Source organism: Vidua chalybeata, chromosome 7 (assembly GCF_026979565.1).
Source record: "Vidua chalybeata isolate OUT-0048 chromosome 7, bVidCha1 merged haplotype, whole genome shotgun sequence".
Classification (NCBI taxonomy): Eukaryota; Metazoa; Chordata; class Aves; order Passeriformes; family Viduidae; genus Vidua; species Vidua chalybeata.
Genome location: NC_071536.1, coordinates 12,432,298 through 12,455,279, shown reverse-complemented (window position 1 = coordinate 12,455,279; position 22,982 = coordinate 12,432,298). Strand labels below are relative to the sequence as shown.

General features: G+C 43.3%; 1 protein-coding gene across 1 annotated transcript; it reads right to left on the bottom strand.

Annotated features, from left to right (window-relative positions):
* Positions 1–15,020: 15,020 nt before the first annotated feature.
* On the bottom strand, positions 15,021–19,280 carry FZD7 (frizzled class receptor 7). Its single transcript, XM_053948161.1, has one exon. It carries the CDS (start codon positions 18,653–18,655, stop codon positions 16,934–16,936), a length of 1,722 nt encoding a protein of 573 aa, XP_053804136.1. The 5' UTR covers positions 18,656–19,280; the 3' UTR covers positions 15,021–16,933.
* Positions 19,281–22,982: the final 3,702 nt, after the last annotated feature.

Below are 22,982 nucleotides of genomic sequence, written 5' to 3'. Positions count from 1 at the left end.
GGTAATGTGTGGCTGCCATAGCACTTTCATTTTTCAGAGGCAGCTGCAGCAGCAAGTGCAACTGAGCAAGGCTCAGTCCTGAGCTCTCATTCACATTTCTGCCCTAGCCTTTCCCTGTGGCTAAAATGTTCTGGCAGTGCAACTGTGAGAGCAGAGCTACTGTGATTTGAATCAGAGTGGTGGGACATGTAAGTCTCTAGTCAATCTCCAACTCTGGTTAACTACAGGTGGCAGAGAAGAGTAATAACAACAAAGCTAAGATGAGTGTTCTCCAAAATTCACTCTGCAACTCAAACTATTAGTTTCTGAGCCAGCACTGGGTCTTTGTATTAATAGATTTTCTGAGATTATGTCTAGGTATTTTGTAAGCCCAGCACTAGGCTGGCACTAGCCCCTTGTATTGGGACAGCAAAACTCACACAGAGGAGAAGCCCAGAGCTTGTTCTGTCTTGACTTCCACGTGTCCAATTTACCCTCAGTCCAGCTCCAGAGTCTTTGCTTGGGGTACCTTCGCTTCCTGTGTCAACACTGCTACAGCCCCAAGTATCCTGACTCCCCCAGATACCACAGTAATACAGGTAGGGGACTGCAATGCAAAAACATCACACAGGCCCAGCTATGGGACCAGCAGGGTACAATAGCTGCACAATTTACAAAGTGGGAATAATTCTTGCTTCATTCAGCATATTCTTAAAAATATAAATCCTAATATATGAGAGATACTTAATAGCTACATGGTGAAAAGATTCTCTGAAAGGCCTATGCATGTTTTTAAACACCAAATATATATTAAAGGAAGAAATTCAAAAGCTGAAATTAGAAATTACAGCAGCAAAGAATTGTCATTCTGAACATGGTAAGCCTGTTTTCTTCAGTCATTTGTACCCATTAATTAAATTTATTTAAACTTATTAACAGCTGTACAGTAAAAAAAAGGAGACCATGGCAGGTATTAGAACAGTAAAACAACCTGTTTTGAACATTAAATGTCATTCATTATTTGGTAAATTTGCTTTGGAGACCAAGTGTGGGGGGTGTTGTTGCTTCCTCCTTCTCAGAATGTTTCCAAAGACCAGGGAAGTCTTGTATGTGCATGTAAACTTGTGTGTGAGGAGCTATACTTTTTCTGCTGCACTGACAATCTTGGCCTTTTGACTAATTTATGGGCCTCAAGGTAGGCAGTGAAAATGTGACTTCAGAGGGGTAATTGGTAGAGTTCACTGCTCTGGTGAAACTCAGATTTGCTTTGGTTTAGATATGATTTCAGAAAGCATTATTTATTTGTACTGGTTTACCATGCACTCTGGAACAAAGGAGTTTTGGGAATCACCCTCAGATATAAAGGGACAGGGAACTTCCATTGCTTAGGGGTTTTCACAAGTTTCCACTGGCCACACAGATGGATAGCTGAAAATATGTAAAGTTGGCAAAGTGCAGAAGGAACAAGACCAGTGTGTTGTCTCAGTCCTCCCCATCACATAAACTGAGTGCTGAGCAGGTACTCCTGTGAAGAAATCCAAGGCTTTTTCTTTCACACAGAGAGACATGCATTTAAATAAGATAAAAGGTTCTTAATTTGCACATAGAAGGTATTTGAGTATACAGAACAGATTCTTGCTATAAAGATGATGATTGAAAGGAGATTTTTTTTGTTCCCTAATTCACTGGGTAAAATTACTTTAGAGTTTGTGTTATTTTTCCTGCTTTTTAGATTATCAGAGTTCTCTCAAGAAGCCTTTCTTTCTAATGACAGTCTATACACATGTGCTTAATTATGTTATCACAGTATCTTGTGGATAAACAGCAGGACTTGTTTTTTCCTTTCTTATTCTTTTTTTTTCTTTCTTTCAAAAAAAAAAAAAAAGATCAGAGGGTAAACATGAGGTGCACATACAACTGCAAACCTCTGAGAAAGGATGTAAATGCTGGCTTTCTGCACAGGAGTGAATTTCACCCTAAGTAAACCTAGAACAGGGTCATATAATATATTGGCCTGGAGTCACAGTAGTAGATTTATATTATACCAGTGAATAGGGCTGTGTCTCTGGCACTGCTGCCTAACCCCTAGCAGAAGTTGTGTGGTGTGAATAAAGGCCAGAGGCCTGCTGTAAAAATGATGATTTAGGTGGTTGATTGGGACTCTAGAGATCTGGTTGCTTTTCCTGCTTCTTTTCTACTTTTCTTTAGAAGGTAACTCAATCTTACTCTTTAAGCTAGGGATAATATTTCCTCACCTCACAGGGACATTTTGGGAATAAATGTGTTAACTAGTGCAAAGCATTCAAGGCTCTGGGCCTGAACAGCAGAGAAGAAGCAGCATAGAATGGAAAAGTATCATTGTTCTTGTGGTGTTGCTATAGTTTGTAGGAGATGAAGCCAGAGCTCCATGCTGAAGAGCTGAGATGAAAAAGAATATTGAAGAGCTGCTTTGTATGCAGAGCATTGTCAGGCCTGTGCCTGGAGTGAAGCAGAGCTCTTGCCAAAAAAATGAATGTGGGGGCAGTACCTGGTCAGAGACTGAAACAGTATATTATACCACACAACCCTGAGGCAGAAGAAGGTTACATTAGGCAACCTTTGCTTTGCTGTTTCATGATACTTGAGAGCTTTGCTTTTCAGCCTTTGATTGTTTAGTTTTAAACAACATCGTTTTTAGCATGGAACTGATGATATAGATCTTTCAGTGCACCTGGAGCTTTACAGGAAAATGTGCAGATAACGTCTCAACCCCTTAAATCTTATAGACTGGAGCCTTTTTCTTCTTTCAGAGACCTCATTAGATTAAGTAATCTAAGGAATTCTGGTTTTACAGCAGTGACCCATAATTCAGCACTGGTTTAGGCATAAATTTGCAATATGCTTCCATGGAGTTTCAAACTGCAGAAATGCCTTTTTTTTTCAGTGGTTGTTGCTTTGCATACCTTCATCCTGTACCACCTTCCACCCAGCAAGGATTCTATGGCCTTTTTACTGACTGGCACCCACCAAACCAGCAATGAGCAGAAACAGGATTACCAGTCTTACTTTTAAAACTTCTAGTATGTATCTTTGTAAACTCCACAGCATCACTATGCTGTATCTTAGTAGTGAAACAAAATCAATCTCCTCCTGGGTCCTTGGGCAAAGATTGGTGAATTAACTTTAGGCACAGAAAAAAAAATCCCACATTTTCTTTTTTTTTAAGGAAGATTTTACATTATCTAAAACCTCCTTACTTTTAGGCACTCTCTGTGTGTCTGAATTTTTTTTTATTTTTTAAACTTTTCCTTTCCAGAATATCCAGCCTGCTGCAAAGAAAACATGTTTCAGTCCCAGAAACATTATTTATGAGCACGCCATCAGCTTCGCACAGGAATACTTAATAAACCCACAAGCACTTCAGAATGGCTTAGCCCTGCTCACTGCTCAGCAGTGTACAGACAAGGCAGGAGAAGTAATAGGGCTGTAGCAGACTAGATCACAAATAGGGAGGGAGCTGCACTGGGGAATGGACCTGGTGGCCTCTAGAACTGGACATCATGCTGGAACTTTTCCATCCAGCACTTTAGAAAACAGCAGGAATCAATGCTTTCACACTAGGAATCAATTAAAGAAACCCAAATTATTACCATTTGAATAAACAATTATTCCTTTTTCACCCTCACAGAAGCTTGTTACTGATGAACTAAAAGCCAGAACTAATTAAATGATCTGATCACACAAATCATATCAGAAGTGTTTCATCTGGTTTAATTAATTCTTGCCAGAAATCGCTGCTACTTTTAACACATGCTGAATGATTTTTTTTAAATTAATTTTTTTAACAATTTCCATTTATATCTGTTTCCAGTACTGCTGGGATTCTCCCTTCCTGCAGATAAAGTGGGAGTGTTTACAGAAGCCTTACTGTCAGGGAGTTTTTTAACCCTAGAGACAGACAGTGTGGCAAATACCTTGTATGTCAGGAAAAGGGACATTTACACTTCTATCTAAGAGGGGGTTTTTAGCTACAAAAGGAGACAAATAAGATACATGCTGTTTTGTCCACTCTCCTGGTTAACTCTCAAATTGCTGGTGACAAATGCTCAGATGAGAATGCAGTGGTTATTACTAGGAAGAGCACAAGGCAGTTCTATCAGCACTGTGCAATCTTCAGTAGCTTTTTTCTCTTAGCACATGAAATGTGAGCAGGTTATGTTGGTTATTTCTAGCAAGCTCGACCACAGGGCATTTCTTTGTCAAGCAGAACAGGCCTTAGCCTGATTTCCTGAATCAGGCAGCAAATGTTTGCACCTGGGGCTTGGTCTCAAGACTTGAGAGCATCCAGGTCCAAGCACAGAGTCTGCAGTCCTGCAAAGACATCCCTGAATCAGGAGAGTGTTTCTGAGGAACACGAGCATGCTTTTGTCTGCTGTAGGACAGCTTATGTGTTTTGGCTTTTGGTAGATGTTAATGGAAAAGGCTCTTCCTTGTGAGGTATCTTGGAAAAAAACTACAGGAATGTTCCTGTATTCAGAGACTGGTGTCTGGGTCTCTGAGATTAGAGGTTTGGATTCAAGACAGTTCTGTGATGCACCTCTTGGTCTCACACTACTGTGCTACTAGTAGTACATGCCTGTGTCCACACAAGGCCTGGGAACAGCCTAGTGTTTATCTTTGTAGTTTTCAATTTCTGTATTTATTCCTCAATTGATAATGCATTTATTGCTGAGACAAAACTTCCAATCAAGGGGTCGCACATGCTGCAGATGTGCAGTAATTGTAGTACTAGGATTTGCCCTTCAGTTGTAGTTGCAGGACAATACTGTGCAAACTGGCTACAGAAATTCTTACCAACAGGAGGACAGAGGCTTGCTCTAGGGACTGCTGCTTTGGATGTTAAGACCAGAAAAAATATGAGAATAGTGTTATTTTCCATCTGACTTTCATGAGGACAAGTGACAGACTTTAAAGTTTAAAATAGCACTATTAAAGCAGTATAAAAATGTACATATTCAAGATATGTCAGTAAGATGGGACATTGTCACAGAATAATGGGTGCTAGCTGCTCAGCATTCAAAGTAGGACAAAAAAGAGGGAGATGCTAATATAATTCTGTTTCCTAGGGAGCAGAGAATGAGAAATAAATAGAGAATAGGGGCAGTGCAACACTTCTGAGTATACCCTTCCATGATAGGAAGTGTTTGAGCAGGGTTCTCTATGGCCCTGCATTTCAGAGCAGTGTTTGTACCATAGCTGACACTCTCTGCCATCCTATCCCCGCCAAAAAAACACTTAACTAAGACAGAAGCAAAGCTGTCTGCTGGGCTCTTATGCCTTTCCATCTTAGCAAGTGTGGTCAGCCATAGACCTTTTGAAAAGCAGGGCCTGAGAAACCTTCCCTGTGCCCTTGCTGGGGTAGGCTGTACTGCTGGGGATCATGCAGGTCAACTGTGAGAGCTACCTTGATCCAGCTGGCAGAGCTGGAGCACTTGGCTGCTGTGTGGCTGTGACACAAGGAAACTGCTGAGCTCTGACATGAGAAAGGCCTTGTCTCTCTAGGAGGTGGCTTGCCTCTTTCCCTGCCTCCTCTGTTCATGTATATGGTCCACTACTCTGTCCCCTATTGGTGTTGACTTTGTAAATTGTGGTAATACTAGTGCCTAGAACTCTTTCTCCCCTGGGAAATTACCAGAAGTGCACAAAGGTGTCCTGGGATGGTCTGTGGGCTCAGTGCTGGGGAGTGGAAGGAGCATTCCCATGGCAGTCTGTGAGGACAGTGGTTGTGAATTGAGTAGATGCAAGTTCTGAGGAGGAGACCAGCTGTCTCCTGGGAAATGTTGCTGTTAACACTCCCCTTGTCCTCATTCCCCGCGGCTTCCATACTGACCAGTCTTGCCTTGCAAAAAAGAAGGCTTCAGACTCTGTCCTGTGGTCATGTGCCCTATTCCCCAAATGTTTGCACTCTGCCTTTGAGATAGCACAGGCTCTGTATGCTATGGCCATATTGGGGCATCACTCCAACAGCACAGTTAAGGTTGTGTTTGCTCATTCCTTAACTCTTTATTTACTGGTTTCCAAGGGAATAGCTAGGACTGACATTCTAAAAAGGCACTACATGCTCCTGGCAACTTTCATGAATTTCTTTGTCAGCAAACTTAATACTTTTGAAAATTTATGGGAGGAATATAACTTGATGAGCATTCACATTGATGACATCAATTCACAAGTTAGAAATTCCGTTGCCCTGAATATGCTACTGGAGCGAAGTATAACTAAGTGCTCCTTCACGGCCTGGGCAGTACTTTGCTATGAATATTCTGTTAAAAAGGCAGTGTGAGGAATTCCAGAGCAACAGCTGCCTGGACTGAGGCAGGCAGTCCCACCTTCACCCACCATGGACTCTGGGATGGGTCTGTGAGCTAGCCCAGTCCACAAGCCAGGCCCTTGCATTAGCCAGCAGGCAGGGCCAGTCAGCATGAGCATGGGCCTGACAGGCACAGAAGCATGGCTTCACACCAGTTTTCTTTTTGATCAGCCTGAAACACAAAAAAAGTAAATGTACATGCAGCTGTAGCTGTCTCCACAAGCTTCTGCCATTTCAGTCCCGATGGTTTTCATTGCTCTTTCTCTGTTCTCCATAAACACTTTTCCCTACATGCCATTCTTAATCTCATTGAGAAAAATGTTCAGCTTTCTGCCTTGTGTCCCTTATGACCAGGTCTACATGGTGCAAGTGAAGTAGGTTAGACTTTTTCAGTGATATGGGGCAAGCTATAGATAAAACTGACTCCTGGGTCTCTTTTAAACTCCCTGTCGTTCCAAAGCCAAGCTATCTGCCTTCACCTGTCAGCATTAGTCCATCTCTTAGTCTCCCTCTTCATTCCAGCTGAACCTTATAAGCTTGCATAATCTTTATGGGTGTGTTTCAAATTCAAATTTGGGGTTGCTTCATGTAAAAACATTTCACCAAAGCATCAAAGCATTCAGATATTTTCCCCTTTATTGTCTTCTTCAACTGAAGCAGTTCAGAGTTAACTGAAAAATTGTTTTGCTTAATTCAAATCCGTATTTTTGGGGTGCATGGGGAAGTAGTGCCCTTCCTCATTGCTCTGCTGTTGAATTATTTAATCACTTCATTAGTGTTTTTTTTAAAAAATACCCCGGTAGTTATTTTGCTTTGGGTTTGTTTTTTTTTTTTGTTCATTGCAGATAAATATTTTCCTTTTATGAACAAGATAATTTCCTCAGTGTCTGGTTTTCATTCTTAGGGAATTGTCAGCCAACTAACAATCTTACTGGCCAGCACAATTCTGCTAAGCTGGAGATGTTTTGCAGTATGTGCTATCACACAGACCCCACATGGCAACACTTTGTACAACAACCAAAAAAAGACAGGGCATGTGACAGTATATCCCATCATCTGAAGAGTCCCCAGAGGCTCTTCAGAGAAGGGAACATTCCTTATGCATGTTACACAAAAGCCCAAAAGGTGATGAGTGACACTTCCCACTTTCATTTCTTTGGGAAGATTTGGTGTCATCACATATGTCTCTACTTTGCCACTAGTGTTTGACTATTTCCCCATAGAAAGTAAAGTGTCAGCTCACTCTTTGCTATTCTCTGTCTCTTAATGATCAATTATTTTTAATTGGAACCTCTTGCATTGTGCCCAATCTTAAGAGGTCCCCATCAAGTTCAGGGCTCCAACAAGATGGGAACAGTACCAACACATATGTGGGGACAATAGAGACATTTTTTTTGTCCCGAAGAGCATGATCCTATTTAGAGAAGGGCAGACAAATAAATGGAGGTAAGGATGACTGGAAGAATTTGCAGACCATGGGCAAATTTGGGAAAAGTATGACTGTCTCCTGACTTCTTGTCTGGTGCCCTGTCTGCTGGCACACACTGCTTCTCATTTACTAATAAAAGTGTCATTGTATGTGCAGAATTACATTAAAGGATAAATAAAGTAGGCTGTATTGCTACAAAGAACTTTATCAGTTAAATAAGATGCAGCCAGGGATGATGCTGAGAGGTGGACATTGTGAATATAGCAGTTCTCATGACACAATTTCCTATTGGCTTATTGTTATGTATATAACTTGTTATTACATCTTTAATGTCTGTTTTCAAGTAATGTATTACATCTCAGTGCTGTAGTGAAATGCTGACCAAAGGACACTTTGTTTACAAAGCTTTAATGAAAATTGATAACAAAATGGAAGAGTCATTTAAGTGAACTTGCTGAGTTTCTTGAAATTGTTTTCTGAGAAACATTTGTTTTCAGTTCTCATGTTGAGAGGTTTTGATAAAGATTCGATTCAGGATTCAGTGCAGGAAGATCTTTTCTTGAGGAAAATGAAAGCCATAGAATTAAAGCATTAACTTTGTTTATGTTGACTTTATTAGTTGAAGTGGCAAAAGTCTTAAGAACTCTCAAGACAGAAAACTAGATCCCTGTCTGTGGGCAATGATACAAAGTTCTGTGCCTTCATAACTGCAAAACCATCCACAGATTGTCTTTGCAGATCAGGGATTTCTCACCAGAAAAGACAGTTGGTGGCTCAAAGTAACTGTAAAGTACAGACTTTTAAATCTTATAGCACTCAAACGCCGGACTTAGGTTTAGCCTACCATAAAAGCAGAAAGCTGCCGTGATGTTTGGTGTGAGCTCTGGAAACCCAGCCCACCTCCTGCCCCTGTTTGAAGAGCAATATGGCTCAGGCACAGGCGCTATTCAGCCCCCTCGCACAGGGCTGCGGTTCGGTCTCTGCTTCCCGTGGTCGCTCTGAGCTGCTTTAGAGAGGCCAGATCTTCGCCTTCATCTACTTTGTGCCGGAATTCTTTAACCGTCGTGAGAGTTGTTTCTGCAAATCCAATAGCTGATTTATTATCTTCAGAGAGCAGAATGTGTAAAGAAAAACAGTATGAGTAAATCCTCTCTCTGGAAGGGCTTTCTATCCACTCACATAATCCCGCTTGGTTCCAGCCTGGTATGCATAGCTGTGGAAGGGTGTCAAATGACATCCCTTTTACTGGCTGTTGGCCCTAATGGAATGCTTCTTTGCACATCTCATAAAGTAAGGACAGGAAATGCTGCCCGAGACTTCTACATTTTGCCGTTAATTAAAAAATAAAATTAAAAATTTGAAAGGCAAGAGCATGACAAATAATAAATGCTCTTTTCATCATGGATTAGATAAAAAAAGATTCCATCTTTACATTTTAGTTTTTTACCCTTTCTAAAGACTGACTTGCTTTAGATAATCAAAGCTGGCTTTGAACTAATACACAGAAAAAAAATCTTTTTTTTTTCTTTAAAAATAGCCCTATAGATACATATACATATCACAGCCTTTCATTCCTTTTATAGACAGTTTCATTTTCTGGGAGAATGTGAAAGTTCTGAGCAATCCGGAGCTCGCAGAGGCACCACAACAAACAGGGAATGAGGACCATCCACACTACTGCAATTAAGACAGTGTTTAATTAGCAGACAGCTGCATTGGGTAAGGGCCTTTTGATTTTCTCTCTTCACTGGGCTTTTGATGAGAGATTTACCTACAGTTGTAACTTCTAGTTGTTAAACTTGCATGCACTATGCTAGATGTGCTTGCACACACATACACACATGGAAAATCTGTGGAAGGAAGCCATGTCAGGCAAGTGATCTGATATGTGCTTTAGGTAAATATTTTTGAAAGTAGTTCCCTTTGACTGTCTTCCATGAAAAATATATAAGTTACATTTTTGTTTGTTGGGGAGGGTGAGCTATAAATTAGTGTATGCTTTGGTGCTTTTAGGAATCCTTTTTTGATTTATTGGTTTACTTTATTTAGCAACAAAAACCTGATGTGTGGTGAAGGTGAATGGGTGCAGAAGTCTGCCCTGGAAAAGGCTGGCATCAGGGCAAGACACAAACATTTACCCCAGTCAGCTTAGACACTTCTGTATTTCATTGGTGAAAGAAGTGTAATAGCCTCATGCTGTTCCCTGTTGTTAGGGCAGGAAAATGTCCAAGCATCCAACTAATCCTTCTCCTTGGCCATCATTAGTAATGAGAAAGATGTTGTTTGAGGTCATGGTAGTGGAAAGAAACTGTCGAGGAACTAAGAGATGAAGTGAAAACATGGCAGAGAAGGTGAATTCTCACTGCCATGGGCTTGGATGAAACCTTGGTCAATTCTGCTTTAGGCCTACTACTAAGATTTAGATTGCACTTGAAGCAAGCTGAAGTGAACAGTATTTATTTAAAGAGGATCAGCAGAGTTGTCATTGAGCCTGTTGATGATAACGGTGTTTATAACATACAGCAAATGAGAGCTTGGAGAGTACTGGAAGAGTTAAGAACCCTGCAGTAGCAGCACAGGCCCAAAACTTTATCTCTGCTATGTCTAAGCACCACTATAACACGAGTCCATTTGGTTTGACATACATGCCCAGTTTAGTGTACTTTTTTATTTACCTAGTTTGCCTCTTTATACCCTCTCACACTTTATATTTGAGCCTGACTAGATGATACTCCTGTGAAAGCAGGTGCTCAGCCTGACTATTTTAGATAAGATATTGGAAAACATACAAATAATGTATTCTAGATGGTGGCCTTAATTTGGCATTCTCTTCAACAGAATCTACTTGAAAAATATCAGACTGTGGGACAGAGGCATTTATACTTTATTTATAGGTATATAGGTATTTATACTATAATTGTATTCAGTTTCTTCTGATTTTGAGAGTATTCATTCTTACAACATCCCTATAATATACAGAAGTGTCACTGCTCCAATTTTATAGACAAGGAATTAAAGACAGAGACAAGATTTTTCTAGATGTGCACCTGGAAATTTAAATGTTTATGAAAAGTGCTTTCCATGTAACCTGCCTCCATTTTTAGCTGCCTGAATACTGCTGGAAGACTGGCTGTATGTGATCTGGCCACCATCTGTGATTGTGCAGGTAATCAAGCACTTGTCTTTCAAATCTTAGATTAGCGCCTACTTGCTAGAACACCTTTTTGTGTGCATCTGGGCCAGATAACCTGTTTCTGTTCTACTGCAGCTCCTGGCAGAATTCCCTATTCACCACAAGCTTTTTAAAGTCCCTCAGAACTTAAAAAAGGGAAGCATAGTGAGAAAGGGACAGCATAGTGGGAATAATCTATCTTCTTACCTGCCCTGACAATGACTTTGCCTTTCTGCAGATTGGTTTTAGAACAATGCTAGAATTGCAGTAGCTTCAGTGAAGCTCAAAGTAGGGGAGAACTGGGCCTCTTTTTTTTCTTCTTTCTAGATATCACCCTGGCCTTTGGGATTGAAGTTTTAATGGCAAGGTTATGGCTACCCTGGTAGCCACATGACAAGACTAATTTCCAAGATCTGTGCGGCCAAAGTCTACTCACATAGGCTACTCCTCTAAGCAGCAGACTTGGATTTTCTGTGTGTGTTTGTAAGGGTAACATGTTTAAGTGAAGGGTTGCCTATTACCAAGCCTATGTGATACAGCTAGGGCAGCCAAACAAGTTGTTGCAATCAGGATTTCTTGACTAATATGGACTAGTGATCTCTTCCAATTTACAGTTGTTATTTAAAAATGTGCTCTAGGCCCTGCTTATTCCTGCTTTTTATCCACATTCTCATTTCTCCCAGTCCCATAGTTTCCTGGTGTGGGTAGGCTGGCTGTACAGAGAGGAGCAGGTGATGCAGAGGAGTATGTGCTCATGACCCTGGTTTGGGCTGTCCTGGCATCATTCAGTCAAATCCCATCTGGCTGCAGCTGTGGTAACATTGTGCCTGAGCCTGGTGTTTACCTGAATTAGGAGAAAGTGCTGCCTGTGCCTTACTTCACTGATCTGGTTTTGAGACAAGCAATGCCCAGCCACCTGAACCAGGGCAACCTTGGACCTTGGGTTTAAACAGTGTCAAAACCCTCCCCTGTACCTCCCTTCTCTGACTGTAGCACAAACTGGTTGTCTGAGCAGTGTTAAACTCTGATGTATATATTTTAGTTTTACAGTTTGGGCATCACTTTAGTCAAAATGAGTTGATTCTAATTGGGGCATTTGGGAATTTGCCATGACTGTATTTGTTCACCCAATCCTATATTATTTATGCATTATTTCTGCCAAAACCACACACACGTTGGCATGAAACAATTATACTGATTTATACAATAGTTCCTCAATGAACAGTTAGAGTACTGAAGATTCAGTGTCATCTTTTCCTCTCCAAGCAAGTGGCTAAATTTCTTTCCGTTGGATTCATGGTTTTAAAATTAAAAGGAGTAGAAGGCATGTATGAAGTGTATATGAAGTATCTGTAAAGTCTGGAAGGAAATGAGAGTGAGATGAAGAAAAAAAGAGGCTATTTGAAATGCAGGCTAGTAATTTGGCTTCTAAACCCATGTGAAATTATAAGTAATGTTTATTGTTGCCAGTTGGTGAATACAGAGATGTGTGGTTTTTACTTGCATGCAAAGCTATTGGTTGCGGGTGAAGTACTTAGACAAAAACAGTCAATCGTCAGTGTGGGTATTCCACCAAAAATAAACCCAAACAAACACAGATGTATTATAAAAGCACTTTTTTCTGTGGAGACAAACATTCAGTTGCTGCTGCTATTCATGAATTCTAGAAGTGTTGAAACCTCCTCTTTAACTTGCCTGAAACAATAATCCTTCATGTTAGAAAGTTACACAAATGTCTTTGAAACTGAAGAACCAGTGTTTCTATTGTTTTCATGAAAATATATGGATTATTTGCTAAGTTCTTGTGAACCAAAAAATGCTACATAGACAAGAGCCAAAGGTAAAGGTGAGGCAACTTTTCTTAAAACTTAAAAAAAATAAAGCGGGCTTAAACATTAGTCAGAGAAAAATGTTTTGCAGTGATTATCAAAGGTTAGTAAAGGCTTACTTTTTATCCTTTTTTCCAGAGAGCTTCACAAAGAGATTTTCTGAATTGTAATTCATTATGAAAGTAACTGCTACTTTGTTATCAAAATGGTGATAGACATTTTTATTCCAGGCCAGACACTATCACTACTTGAAATTCTCCGAATTGTTTCCACTGTGAGCAAATTCAAACTTGATGTGACTCACAACTGCTTAAAAGTAAATACTAGTAGCTTCTACTTTACATCATCATCAAATTTCACCTACAATTTCAAATTTTAAAAATTATCTTAAATCACAGGATTTGGATACTTTTTCATAAGCGGCTTTAAATCCAGAAGTAACCTAATAGGAAATACTGAAATAAAAGCATTCCACTTTAGTGGTTTCGGTGGAAATAGAGATTTTTGGTTTTTTCAGATATAAATGTCTCATGAACATGAAAGAAGTCTATATACAGAGTTCTTCCACGTATGGAGAAAAAATTAGCAATCACATGTGAACAATCACTTATTTTGTAAGTAGTTCTTTTACTTTAGTAGTAATGGTTTTTTATTTATGAGTAGTTTAAATTAGATTTTTTTAATGCTAATTAATTTTTTTTTACTTTTTTAGTTATTTTTACAAAATATTAGTTACTATTTATAAATTAATGTAAAAGTGAAGGTTTAGTGAATGGTTTCTCATGCAGCGAGCAGGGCTGGGTGGCAAGTGGAGAGCTGTGGGACAGGCCCCGTGTATGGATGGGGGCCATGGATCAGCTGTCCGTGATGCAGGAAGGATTGACTGCAAGTTTAGCAACGCAGCTGTGGCTGCACAGCACAGGGGTGTCAGTCACACCACTGCTCCCGGCTGGCGGCTGCCAGTCCTTCACAGCACAGGCTGCTCCAGCCCTTCCACCGCTCTGGGTTAATGGGAGGAAATGTTTATAGAAAGGTTCAGGTTTCCTAAGTGAGTGGAATGAAACCCCCCTCAGAAATGATCAGCAAGCTCATGTCATGGAGCAGTTTGAAGCAGCCGGACTGGCAGGAATGCAAAATTCTTTTCAAAGAGGAAATTTGACAAGTGAGCAGTTCTGGGGAGCAGCAAGAGGTGTTTTCAAGTAAAAGATATGGCTCTTCCAGAAAGACAGCATGAATGGGGCTAGCTCTTAAAAGAACTTTTGAATCAGTAGTTCATACACTGTAAAAGGTTAAGTTCAAGAGCACAGTGTCCAAATAAAATAGTGCCCTCAAAGCAAAACTATTACACACTATGCTTAATAAATGAAGCAATGTTGCAGTACAACCACAGCTACTATGATGGCATCTAGCTAAGGCATCTTAGATCTATCTCTGTTCTGTAACTTAAATTTTCGTATTGGCCTAACTGAAGGTACAGGAAGCATGATGAATGCAGACAGTAAGCTGAAATCCTTGTGAAAGAAATGCTGTAAAATATCATTTCACAGGTGTACAATTCTGTTTGTTGGGGCACTTGCCATGACTGTAGCAACACAGCTTGAGATCTAAACATTCATTTCAGTTTAAAAAATTAAATAAAATAGACCATTCCACTGAAGCTTTCAGATGACTGTGATAAGAAACAATGTAGGCTTCAGGCTAGCTATTAAAATTAAAATAAAATTCACTTGAACAAAACTGCAGAGAATAAAGGTGCTATGGGAAAAAAAGCACTAGTTCATGATACTGCCCGCTGAAAGCCATTAAAAAGGACCTAGTCCTTACTGTTTCCCTATTATGTTCCACCCATCAAAGTGAGGACCTAATTTACAGCACTCATAGCACCCTCCAGTTCTCAATCTTAAAGTCTGTTTGAAATGGGAAGACAGCATTATCCTTATTTTCTAGATAAAGGAACTGGTTTATCAGCTTGCCCTCAGCAAGAAGCAGAGAGTGGAAGAAAACTTGGCTAGGATGCAAGTACCTCAAGTGAGGGCAGACATTTGAAACCGGCTGTCTCAAAATGTGCTCTCCTATTGTGAGGGGCTGGCAATCACAACGAACAGTTTCAAGCCACAGCTGAGTTTCCAGCCTGCATTCACCCAAAAGTCTCTTGCATTATCCATAACGAAGTGGGGGAGAAGACACTACTTTTCAGAGCTTCCCCCCATTCTAAAACCTGCCAAGTATTCAAAGATGGAAAAAAACATCATTAGAGCCCTTGTATTAAAAATTATTTATTTAGTGATCTGTACATGGGGTGAAGCAGGGCCTCATACAGACTTTCAAAAAAAAAAAAAATCAAGTAAAAACATAAATACATATTTTCTTACAAAAATGAGATTTACAAAATATACATACTGCACTTGTCTGACACGCTTGTTTTTTTTTTATTATTTCCACGTGCACATTATAAAAGACAAACCAAGCCCTGCAAGTCTGACATCAGAGCTACTGAAGGATTTAGCTGATGGGCCCATTCCTCATGCTCAGACTACTGGTACACCCTCAGACAGCAGCAGTCTGCCCCCCTCACCCTGGACAGGTTTTTTTCTTTTTAAAGTTTCATTTTAGACACTTCCCCCCCAAAAAAACATGAAGAGCAGCTATAGGGTGGAGACTTGCCAAAAATCCAGACTGTCCTATTTTGTCCTTAGGCAAGAATATACACACACACATATACTTATAAAAACAACCCTTCAGTGAATATAAAGGTAAAGTAGTATGCAAAAAATAAAATATGAACAAGTCAACATAAAAATTTTCAGAATAGAAAAATCTGTCACATTTCAAAAAGAAAACAATGCATTTGATGATAAATTTTTGAATGCTTTTCCTTCAAAGACTGATCACTGGAAACTCAAACAGCTGTGTTTTAGCCGAAATGAGAAGGCTCCTCACTTGCAGTAACTACTTGATTTTAAACCCCAACCCCAGCCCCCCACCTGCACCAAGAATCATTGCCATGCAGCTCAGGGAACCTGAGGAGCAGGCAAAGGGGTCCATCGTGAGCCAAAACGATTCCTCCTGTCCCCAGAACCCGGCTGTGTATTTATTATTTTCTGCAGTGAGCTCACTGCAAAGCAGGAGAGAAAGCAGGTTTATGGGAAGAAAAAAATCCTGTCTTTACATTACATATTTTAGTGGCTCTTGTTTTGGCAGGTGCTCTCAGGTAAGCTCTTCTTGCCCTCTAAATCTTGCATTTCCTTCGGCTTAGAAAAGTAACCCATATTGAATGGTAGGAAAACATCCTGCCTCCTCCTTTTCTCATAAAAGGAATGTTTATTTCTGTGAGCTCCTCACATCCAAGGGTGAACCTCAACGACTTCTTTTTGTTACTTTGCCCATAAAAACCGATCCCATGCTTATGCCTTTCTACATAGAAAACACTTTTGTTTCCCCCTTTGTCTCCTAGAACAAAGGCAAGGGGGAAAAGCCTTCTGCTGAAAAGCAACAAGTCATTTCTTTTCAGGGTGTGGAATAGCAACCCCCTCCTTCCCCACAGCAGCAAGAACAACAGACTGAGGGCCAAATTTTTACTTAAAAACAGTTACAACAGGTATCGCTGAGGTAAAAAGGAACTTGTGAGCTGATAGAACAGAGGCATCTCCCCAGCACACGATCGGGCTGTAGCCGGCTGTGCAGTACTCACGTGATGGCTCTGCCGAGCTGGAAGGAGCAGGCAGCGGGCTCAGGCTCGGGAGTTACCCTGCCCATGCTGCAGTTTGGCCCCGGCAATTCAGAGAGCTTTTAGCTACTTGGCAGGGGTGGCTCAACAGATCTGGCTTCCCCTCCCTCTTGTCCAAAGCAAGGCAGGATGATTTTAGTTGGGTTGGAATTTCTCTTCCTCGAGGAGTAGCAGGAGAGAAGTAAGGAGACTTCTGCGTGAAGGACTCCTGTCCCAGCAGTGGTCTCTTTTTCTGTCCTCTTCCACTTAGCTGGTCATAAGCACCACTGGACATAGTTTGATCCTTTATGCAAAGAAATTTTTTTTCAAACTTTCTGTGAGGAAGAAAAATTTGGAAAAGCCTCCCTTCCTCCCTCTTCAGGGAACCATTGCCCTACCCCTATGCTGAGTATCCGCCTCCTCTGCGTGTATGCCTGTGTGAGATGTGTGTGCCAGAGGGGACAGGGGGGTCTCATACTGCCGTTTCGCCTTTGCTGCCGGTACTGAGTCTGTGGTAGAAGCGTCGCCAGGACTGAAGGGTTTTGCCAGACCAAATCCAGAAACCAGTCGTGATCCCAACAATCATGGTCATGAGGTACTTGATCATGAAGACAGTGAAGTCTGGGCTCATAGGGGCAAAGTGGCTGGGACAGGGCACAGCATACGTTTTGCAGGTCTGAAGGAGCCATGTCTTCTCCCAGGTACCACGGAAGGCCTGCTCGTAGAAGTAACACGCCAAGACAATGGTGGCAGGCACCGTGTAGAGGACGCTGAAGACACCAATGCGCACCATCAGCTTCTCCAGTTTCTCTGTCTTGGTGCCATCATGTTTCATGATGGTGCGGATGCGAAACAAGGACACAAAGCCAGCCAGCAAGAAGGAAGTGCCAATGAAGAGATACACAAACAAGGGTGCCAGCACAAAGCCCCTCAGCGAGTCCACACTGTAGATACCTACATAACACACCCCACTGAGTACATCCCCATCCACCTGCCCCATGGCCAAGATGGTGATGGTTTTGACAGCGGGCACAGCCCAGGCAGCCAGATGAAAATACTGGGAGTTGGCCTCAATGGCCTCATGACCCCACTTCATGCCAGCAGCCAGGAACCAGGTGAGGGACAGGATGACCCACCAGATGGAGCTGGCCATGCCAAAGAAGTAAAGGATCATGAAGAGGATGGTGCAGCCTTCTTTCTTGGTGCCTTGGGCCACAGTGCGGTAGCCATCCTCAGAGAAGCGCTCTAGACACACCACCCGCTCCTCCAGCAAAAAGCCTGCTGCATAGGCCACGGCGACCATGAAGTAGCAGCCCGAGAGGAAGATGATGGGCCTCTCCGGGTAGCTGAAACGACGCATGTCTACCAGGTAGGTGAGCACGGTGAAGAGGGTGGAGGCACAGCAAAGCACAGACCACACGCCCACCCACAGCCGGGCAAATCGCACCTCTGCCTCCTTGAAGTACATGAGCCCATTGGGCCGGGCTGGCTCACAGGGGGCTCCACAGTCCCGTTCCCCCAGGAACCGGTAGCCCAAGTAAGAGGGCACTTTGAGCTGCCGCGGACAAGAGAAGGAGAAGCCAGAGGGTGGCTGTGGTGGGGTAAGAAAGTCAGGGAGGTAGCCAGCTGTGGGGTGGGCAGTGACCCCTCGACCCGCCGCACCACCAGGTCCTGGTGGGGCATCCGACGTGTTCTGCCCCACGCAGATTTCACCCGCACCGTGAACAGGGAAGTTCTCGCAGCGGAGCCGCTCTGGCCACTGGAAGCCGAACTTGTTCATGAGGGCCTCGCAGCCCTGACGGGCCCGCTCGCAGAGGGAGCGGCAGGGTGGGATGGCCTGCTCCAGCACGGTGCACACCGGCGCGTACATGGAGCAGAGGAAGAACTTCAGCTCGGGCGAGCACTGCACCTTGACCAGCGGGTAGAACTGGTGCACCTCCAGCCCTGCGTCCTCCTGGTTGGTGTGGCCCAGCAGGTTGGGCAGGATGGTCTGGTTGTAGGCGATATCCGTGCAGAGCGGGATGGAGATGGGCTGGCAGAAACCGTGGTCCGGCACTGAGATACCCTTCTCGCCGTGGTACTGCTGTGCCGTGGCACCCGCGGGGGTGCCCAGCAGGGCGGCCAGCAGCGCGGCCAGCCCCAGCAAGGGGCAGCCGGTGGCGGCCGCTCCGCCGCATTCTCCTCCAGCCTGCATTGCTGAGGCGGCCAGGGGCCTGAGGAGCCTCGGGGAGTCTTTCAGAGCCGGCCGGCGCGACGGCCCAGGGGCATCAGCGACCAGTGGGGCGGAGGCGCGGCCCCTTCGGTGGGGCAGGAGCGCGGCGACGGGAGGAACGCGGCTCCGCGGACCTCCACGACTTTTTTCCTCGGCTCCGACGCGGCGGCGCTCACAGAGCGGTGGCGGCGCTACTCTAGGCGAAAGTTTCCGGAGCTGCCGGAGAAGGCAGCGGCGGCGGCGGCGGCAGCAGCGAAACAGGAGGCGCGCGCGTAGCCCGGCGACGGCTCTGGCCAGCTCCGCGCAGGGTCCCGCGGCGGCGGCGAGGCGGACGCGCTGCTCCCTGCACGGTCCCGAGGATTTAGGTTACGGCTAAATGGATTATTACCGCGCCCGGCTGAGCCGTGTATTTTACTTCAGGGCTTAAATAACTTTCAAAATCCAATTACTGCGCGATCCTCCCCGCGGCTTGGTTGGGCTCCGCTCCCGATGGACACCGCTGCGGGCTGTGCGTCCGAGGTAGCCGCGCGTCTCCCGGTTCGGCTCGTTTCGCTCCGCTCCGCCTGCGGCCCCGCCGACACCGCCCGCTCCGCGGCTCCCGGCCCGCGGCCGCGCCGGCACACAAAAAAGGCGCAGCTCCGCGCGGGCCCCGCCCCCGCCGCCGGCCCCATTCACAAACCGCGCCGGGGGCGGGGCCCGCGGCGCCCGCCCGCCAATCCGCACGTGGGGGCGGGGCCGTGCTGGGGGAGGGGAGGGGAGGAGCTCTCGCCAGGGGGAAAAAAAGTTGGGAACAACTTTTTCCCATCCCCGCCGGGCCAGGCCGGGAGGAGCCGCCCGCGGCCCCCACCCCCCGCGCTGCCCGGCACAGCCGGGGGAGGGGGGGGGGGCAGCTCGCTCAGGGTGGCCCGAGCAAACTAAAATTAACTGGCTGCTTTCTGAGCAGGCTTTGAAAATGCGAACAGCTGCTTGTGCTCGGAGTTACTAAAAAGGAAGGGAAAAAAAAAAAAAAAAAGGGAAAAAACCTCCAAACGCAGCGCCCGGGTACATTTGCAGAATGATCCTATTGCGTAGTTGGGATGTTCGTGTCTGTGCGCCATCGCCTCCCCAGCGTGGGGGGTTCGATTTGTTATCGCAGCATGACCGTTGCTTTTTGCTGGCAGAATAAACGCTTTATTCATGCAGATCTAAGCCCTAGCTGGGGGAAGGCGGCTTTTTTTTTGAAACGTCCAGTGTTACCTAAGCAAAGAGGAGAAATGTTAAATCGCCATTTGAACTGCTGCGATTCCTTAAGAGACTCAATTAAACAGTGAAAAACCAGGAGTTCCTCTGTGAAAGCACCCTGCCTGCAGGAGAGAAAATGGCATAGGTGGGGAGACCCCTGTTACTGGCCTGCTAGGCCAAGCAGATCTAGAACTAAACACCAGCATACATTTGCTAAGGACAGGAATGTGGGGTTTGCAGCATAGCTGTGTTTTGAGGTGCACTGCCAAAGCACAGAGAGCTGGGACCATCCAGCCTCTCTGCAGGCTGGATGTCTTCAGCAGCACAGAAGGGGTGTGCTTGATAAAAGCTCTGCAGCAAGGCCTGCTTCTGCTTCACTGACCCATGAGAGTTTGTGCTCTCAGATAGGCTCGAGCCAAGTATTATTCAACTTACCCCATCATTTCCTTTGAGGACAAATGTCCCCCTGAACTGCAGTACTCAAATTCTTACTTTTCCTCCTTTGCTCAGGATTGTGCTTCTGTTACCAGCTAAGCAAAGACACCAATCTGTACCATCCTCCAGGGCAGTTGAAGAGAGCAGGGTTTGGCTCAGGGAGCTCCAACTGCAATTGTTGGAGAAATGTTTTCCATATCCTCTACTGCTCAGGAACAATGTGTCCTCATGCCAATAAGACCATGGTGCTGCAGCTTTTGTTACATTTCTTAAGAGAAGTTGACAGTTATAAACAGGCTTGCTAAAATAAGTTTACTCCTCTTAATAGAGATATTTTTAAAAATAATACTGTGCATATAAAAAATACATATGGGAAGGACTAGCTAGTCATGGCTGCAACAGTTTCTTCTGAAAAGAAATGTCTTTCTTTTCTAAGATATAGCTGTTGAAGAGTGCCTTAGAGGAACTTCACTTTTTCAAAATTTTAAGGCTTTTTGTCAAAATTCCTCGCTTTTCTACACCAATTGACTGAGAAGATTTTTGTGATACTCTTCACCTAAATAACTACATATGGGATATATTTACATTAATTTCTCTACTCTGTTGTTTGGTTTTTGGCCACTAGTAGCTTTCAATAAAATTATTCTTTCCACAGTTTTTTTTTTGTTTTGTTTTTTTTTTTTTTTTTTTTTTTTTTTGTTGTTGTTGTTTTGTTTTGTTTTTTTTTTAGGTTTTTATGGGTTGGTTTGGTGGGGGGGGTTTGTTTTTGTTTTATTTTGGTTTTTTAGGGGGTTTTTTTGGGTGGGTTTTTTTTGGTTTTTTTGGGGTTTTTTTGTGTGGTTTGGTTTTTGGGTTTTGTGGGTTTTTTGGGTTTTGGGGTTTTTTGTGGTTTTTTTGTGGGTTTTTTTTTTGTTTTTTTTTTTTTTTTTTTTTTTTTTTTTTTTTTTTTTTTTTTTTTTTTTGGTTGGTTTGGTTTGGTTTGATTTGATTTGATTTGATTTGGCGGGGGGGGGGTGGTTTCCTCCATACCCCTTCTACCCCCCAGTCTGTAATAATCACCTTGAAGCCTCTCTTTTTCGCTTTGGCCTATATGACTGCCTTCATCTGCAAAGCACTTTGTGATATTCTCTATGAAAAACATTGGATGATATGAGATGTTTCACTGGCAGGAAATGACAATGCAGAGAAGATAAAGCAACCTCAAACTTTCTGCCCCATGGATTCCTCATTCTGATTTCTGTATGTAAAGAAACAAGTTCAGAGCTAGTAAAATTCTATTGCAAGAAACTCCCTCTCAGCAATGGGGAGACAGTGACAGGAACTCTTCAGAGTAAGGTCAGTCAAATCAAGTGGCAAGGCTTTAACTGGACTTTTATTTACAAGACAGGGCAAATGGCATCAGTGGCTTCGCCAGTTTTCTACTCATCCCATTTGTTAGAGTCATTCATCCAAACCATGGAATGAACTAAAAGATAACTGGAATCTCTGATACATGCTGTGAAAACATCCTTTACACTTACGAATATAATGTAGAATCAAAGTGAAGCAAAAGGGGAAAAAAGTTAAAAGTGGGCAGAAAGGAAGAAGGATTATGTCCTAGATTATTTCTTAGGGAGAGAAGAGAGTAAATTTATCACATACAATGATGCTGCTAGGCCATCCCAGATGGCAGGAATGTGCAACAGGTTTTACTAAGATGTATGAAGAAAGTCTCTTGGGTATGTTACCGAATTCCAAGATCTTTTTTCTGTTTAGATCCACAGGGAGATGGGAAACAATCACAGAGAGAGGCAATGGCAGTTGCCTCAAAATGGCACATAGTGGTATAAGAAAACCCCAGACTCCTATATTGGTCTAAAACATCCAGACAGCTTTCAGAGGACAATAAAGAGAAGTGAAAGAAGAAAGGAAAGGAAAGGAAAGGAAAGGAAAGGAAAGGAAAGGAAAGGAAAGGAAAGGAAAGGAAAGGAAAGGAAAGGAAAGGAAAGGAAAGGAAAGGAAAGGAAAGGAAAGGAAAGGAAAGGAAAGGAAAGGAAAGGAAAGGAAAGGAAAGGAAAGGAAAGGAAAGGAAAGGAAAGGAAAGGAAAGGAAAGGAAAGGAAAGGAAAGGAAAGGAGAGGAGAGGAGAGGAGAGGAGAGGAGCAAAATTCATTATTCTGGAACACAGATTAATCCAAAGAATCCAGAACCTCTGTAAGTACCATCAGCTACAGTTCAAATGGCAGCCTGCAAAATTACTTAAATTTCCTCATAACAGGAGGAATCCTCATCAGCACAGTAAGCACAGCAGCCAGGTTATCAGTCACCCAGAACAAACACACTGCACAAGACTTTGCAGCATCTGACAAGTTGTCTATTGCAATCACAGAGGGTTCAAAAAGTTTTCTCTAAAAATATCCTAAATGCTAATGGTCTAAGTACACTGCATGGTCTGCCAGCAGTAAACCTTCACAAGCAAAATCCTGGCTAGTCCTAGATTCCAGGATAAATTTACAATCTCCAGTGTTGATACCAGCTCTGGAACTGTCTGACTAGACTGTACATAGGGAGGAATTGTTAGGAACAAACAATTATCTGTCTTTTTACTAATTTAAAAATAAATTCAGTTCAACTTCCAAGCTAAGTCAAAGTGAGGAGTGGCATCCCTACATTAT